The 5,217-nt window shown below is 42.3% G+C and overlaps 1 protein-coding gene across 1 annotated transcript; it reads right to left on the bottom strand.

Moving 5' to 3' along the window:
• Nucleotides 1–923: 923 nt before the first annotated feature.
• LOC110594020 (zinc finger protein 564-like) lies at nucleotides 924–4,539 on the bottom strand. The gene is made up of 5 exons (XM_044913063.1): nucleotides 4,395–4,539; nucleotides 3,256–3,316; nucleotides 1,926–2,519; nucleotides 1,269–1,414; nucleotides 924–1,021 (listed from the first exon to the last, which is right to left on the bottom strand). Exons 1-5 carry the CDS (start codon nucleotides 4,537–4,539, stop codon nucleotides 924–926), a joined length of 1,044 nt encoding a protein of 347 aa, XP_044768998.1.
• Between the last annotated feature and the right edge of the window lie 678 nt (nucleotides 4,540–5,217).

Raw genomic sequence — 5,217 nt, 5'->3', positions numbered from 1 at the left:
CTTCTGCACCAGTAGGTTGGTTTAGTAATAAATAAATATGTGAGGCCTTTTGTTTGAAAAAAACTATATCGGTTACATCTAAGTTTAAAAAATAAAATAGAACATTTGAGGGGGGGGGAAATGCCTGAACTTTTACGAAGGTGATAATATTGACTTAGAATGTATGAATACTGGGGCGCCTGGGTGGCTCAGTCATTAAGCATCTGCCTTCGGCTCAGGTCATGATCCCAGGGTCCTGGGATCGAGCCCCGCATCGGGCTCCCTGCTCCGCGGGAAACCTGCTTCTCTCCCTCTCCCACTCCCCCTGCTTGTGTTCCTTCTCTTGCTGTGTCTCTCTCTGTCAAATAAATAAATAAAATCTTTAAAAAAACAAAAAAGAATGTATGAACCCTACAAGCTGACATGAACATTCATAATTACGACATGTTAACATGTCCCCAGAGGAAATAAGAAACGTTATTTCTTAGCATAGGAAGACATGGAAAACAGATATTTCCAAGGAAAAAATATAGAAATATTCATTAGGGGAAAACATGCACATACTTTTAATCACACAGACTCCAACTTAATTGAGAACATACTGAGGGATGACACTCAGCTATGCAACACCCAGAATCTGCCCGTTATGAGGAAGGTGTCACTTGTCACAGGGAAGGACTGGGTCACACAGCAGTCACTGCACAGTGCAGTAGGAGAAGGAACTCCCACACAGTTCTTGTGGACTGCACTAGGGAGCTGTCATGGCCGAGAGAGGAACACAAGTCACTAGTGGTATTAAGAGAACAAGGTGTTTACTATACAAATTAGAGCTTATATAAATACGACCTAGAGAAGAGGGGAGCAGCGCTTCAGAGAACATTCTCAACCACGACTGTATAAATCTGTTTCCTGGTGGACACATGACGGCTTGCAGGAAATCCAAACTATGCTGGGTCTTCAAAGTTGAACTGTGGTGGGGGCTTTACTACAATTTTTACATTGATGGGGTTTCTCTCCAGTGTTTTTTCATGTTTGTGATGCCCTGGGAGAAGCGAATGTTTTTGTTTTTGTTTTTTAAGATTATTTATTTATTTGAGAGAGAGAATGAGATAGAGAGAGAGAGCATGAGAGGGGGGAGGGTCAGAGGGAGAAGCAGACTCCCCGCTGAGCAGGGAGCCCGATGTGGGACTTGATCCCGGGACTCCAGGATTATGACCTGAGCCGAAGGCAGTCACCTAACCAACTGAGCCACCCAGGTGCCCAAGCGAATGCTTTCTTACACGCCTTACCTTTATAAGGTCCATCTCCAGTGTGGATTACCACGTGTGACTGAACACCTGAAGGATAAGTGAAGGCTTTCCCACATTCATAGAGTTTCCATTCATAGAGTTTCATTTCAGTGTGAGTTCTTTCATGTTTTTGAACATCATAGTGACTGCTGAAGGCCTCACCACATAGTTTACACTCACAGGTTTCTCCCTGCTATGACTTCTTTCATGTTTTCCAAAGAAACTGGGATAACAGAAAGCTTTACCACATTCCTTACATTCACGAGGTTTCTTCCCATTATGTATTCTTTTATGGTTTTCAAGGCATCTGGGAGAAAGGAAGGCTTTACCACATTCCTTATATTCATAGGGCACTGTGTGCCCCGTTCATGTCTTTGGTTTTTGTTGTTTTGTTTTTAAAGACTTTTTATTTATTCATTTATTTGAGAGAGACAGAGAGAGAGAGAGAGAGAAAGCATGTGCAAGCAGGGCTGGGGGAGAGGTGGAGGGAGAGAGACAGAGAATCTGAAGCACACTCCGCCCTCAGTGCAGAGCTCGATGTGGGGCTTGACCTCATGACTGCGAGATCATGACCTGAGCCAAAACTAAGAACGGTCATTTAAGTGACTGAGCTACCCAGGCACCCCTGGTTCATGTCTTTGAAAGGATCTGGGACACCTGACGGCTTTCTCACACTCCTTATATTTATAAAATCCATCTTCATTTTGCTTGATCATGTATCTTCGAAATTTGGTGAAAGAATGCAAGGCTTTCTCATTTTCCTTACATTCATAGGGTTTCTCCCCATTATGACTTCTCTCATGTTTACATAAATTACTTGAATAACTGAAGGTTTTACCACATTTTGTACATTCCTTAGGCTTTTTGGCACTGTGTATCCTTTCGTGTATTCGAAAGGACCTGAGACTACTGAAAGCTTTCCCACATTGCTTACATTCATAGGGCCTCTGTCCAGTGTGTGTCCTTTCATGCATTCGAATGGATTGGCGATGCTTGAAGGATTTCCCACATTCCTTACATTTATAAGGCTTCTCTTCACATTCCTGATACTCATATGGTTTGTGGCCAATGTGAGATCTCATGTGCTTGTTAAAGGATGAATGATACATGAAGACTTGTCCATACAAAGTGCATTTACGTAGTTTTATTCCAGTAGGACTTTTCTTCTTCTGATTATGATATGGAATCTGGCTGAAGGTTTTTCCACATTGACAACCTTGTTTTCTTTTACAGAGTCTTTCTACTGTATGTCTGCTGGAAAAAATGAGAAGCATATTATTATTAGCTTATTTATTAATAATTTTATATTAATAATTGTGAAAATGACTTTTTAAACTATTTTCAAGGAAAGTATTGGTTTCCTATCATTTCTGATTGAGAGTGAATATACAGCAGTTCCCTCCCCTCATCTGCAATTTCACTTTCTATGGTTTCAGTTTTCTGTGGCCAACCACAGTCCAGAAGCAGATGATCCTTCTGATACGTGGTCAGAGGATCAACAGTAACCTGATGCTATATACAATGCCTAAGTCATTCACCTCACTTCTCATTGTGTAGGCATTTTATCATCACATCATCATAAGATGGTGAGTGCAGTACAAGTTTTAAAAAGATTTTATTTATTTATTTATTTATTTGAGAAAGAGGGAGAGGAGAGAGTACGCAAGCTGTGGGGGGACGGGGAGCAGAGGAGGAGAGAGAGGGAGAGGGAAAGAATCTTAAGCAGACTCCATGCTCAGCACGGAGCCCAGTGCAGGGTTCCATCTCACATCCCTGAGATCATGACCTGAGCCGAAATCAAGAGTCGGATGCTTAACTGACTGACCCAGGTGCCCCTAGGTCATATTCGATAAAAATTTTGATGAAAATATTCTAAGAATCTACAAATTTGAAGCTGGCTGATTTGCTTTACTTGCTTTTTAAAAAAATTTCATGACATCTCTAGATTCGCTCCTGGGACCTGCTTTCTCACGTGAGTGGGACTCACCTCAGATTTGTCCCAGAATTTTCATCCTGATCTTCATTGTCATGGTCTTCCCATTTTTCTTCTAAAATGCACAGTAGCGGGCGCCTGGTTCAGTCTGTTGGGCATCTGCCTTTGGCTCGGGTCATGGTCCCGGGGTCCTGGGGGTCCCTGGGGTCCCACGAGTCCCTGAGCCCCGCATCAGGCTCCCTGCTCAGCATGGAGTCTGCTTGTCCCTCTCCCTCTGCCCCTCCCCCTGCTTGTTCTCTCTCTCAAATAGATAGATAAAATCTTAAAAAAAAAAAAAAATACACTGTAGCTTTCTGCAGTACAAATTATAAAAATTTATTTATTTATTTATTTTTAGAGAGGGATTGGGGAGGGGCAGAGGGTGAGGAAGAGAGAGAATCTTTTTTTTTTTAGATTTTTATTTATTTATTTGACAGAGACACAGTGAGAGAGGGAACACAAGCAGGGGGAATGGGAGAGGGAGAAGCAGGCTTCCCGCAGAGCAGGGAGCCCGATGCGGGGCTCGATCCCAGGATTCTGGGATCATGACCTGAGCTGAAGGCAGACGCTTAACGACTGAGCCACCCAGGTGCCCCAGGAAGAGAGAGAATCTTTTTTTTTTTAAAGATTTTATTTATTTATTTGATAGAGAGAGACACAGCGAGAGAGCGAACACAAGCAGGAGGAGTGGGAGAGGGAGAAGCAGGCTCCCCGCTGAACAGGAAGCCCAATGTGGAGCTTGATCCCAGGAGCCTGGGATCAGGACCTGAGCCGAAGGCAGATGCTTAACGACTGAGCCACCCAGGTGCCCCAGGAAGAGAGAGAATCTCCACGCCCAGCACAGAGCCCGATGTGGGTATCGATCTAACAACCCTGAGATCATGACCTGAGCCAAAATCTCATATAAATTATAGTAAATATAGTTATTAAGTATATTTATATATTAAATATATAATAATTACTAAATTATAATTTAATAAATTATAAAATTTTATTAAAAATTGTTAGATTCTAGGTCCATGGATATGGACCTATGACCATGCCTTGTTTATTCACTAACATATTCCCTTTCCACATTGCACCTCTCGAAACAGCCCTGATGAGCAAATCACACTGGTTCTCTAATGGACTCGTAAGAATGTTGTCACACTCACCTATTGAGGCCAGATTCCTGAGGGTTTCCTGCATCACATCTCTGTAGAGTTTCTTCTGGGATGGATTCAGAAGAGCCCACTCCTCCAGGGTGAAGTTCACAGTCACATCCTCAAAGGCCACTGAGTCCTGAAACATCCCATGCATGTGTACAGGAGGATGGGTGAGACAGCACTGGAGATCTCTACTCAATTCGTAAGAAATTCACATAGGACTTCGATTTCTCAACATTTATTCTATGACTGGGTCATCAGACTCTTCCTCTCTGGCTCACACCCATTTCCTCATGAATTTAACAGCATCATGAACAAGTGGGATTTACCGCTACATTTTTATTGTGATCACTTCAACTCTTCATCAGTCTCTACTGTCAGGTACAGAACAACTTGGAGAAATTATATTCAAATAAAATTAATATTTCCATTTTATTTTTTAAGATTTTATTTATTTGTCAGAGAGAGAGAGAGAGAGCGCGCACAAGCAGGGGCAAAGGCAGAGGGAGAAGCAGACTCCCCGCTGAGCAGGGAGCCCAATGCAGGGCTGGATCCCAGGGTCCTTGGATCATGACCTGAGCTGAAGGCAGATGCTTAACTGACTGAGCCACCCAGGCGTCCCAATATTTCCATTTTAAGTACATCAAAACCTTGAAAGACAAAGTCTTCCATCTCCTCCTTTAATACCACCATATCATAAAGCACTTCATGAAGCACAGCACCATATATGATTGAAGTGTTTTTTTGTTTTTGTTTTTTTTTACGTCTTTGAAGACTTAGATATCTTTTTTTTTAAGATTTTATTTATTTATTTGACAGAGAGACACAGCGA

The sequence above is a fragment of the Neomonachus schauinslandi genome, chromosome 1, assembly GCF_002201575.2.
Source record: "Neomonachus schauinslandi chromosome 1, ASM220157v2, whole genome shotgun sequence".
In the NCBI taxonomy this organism is placed as follows: Eukaryota; Metazoa; Chordata; class Mammalia; order Carnivora; family Phocidae; genus Neomonachus; species Neomonachus schauinslandi.
The sequence above is the reverse complement of the archived record's forward strand: the minus strand, read 5'-3'. Positions and strand labels throughout refer to the sequence as shown.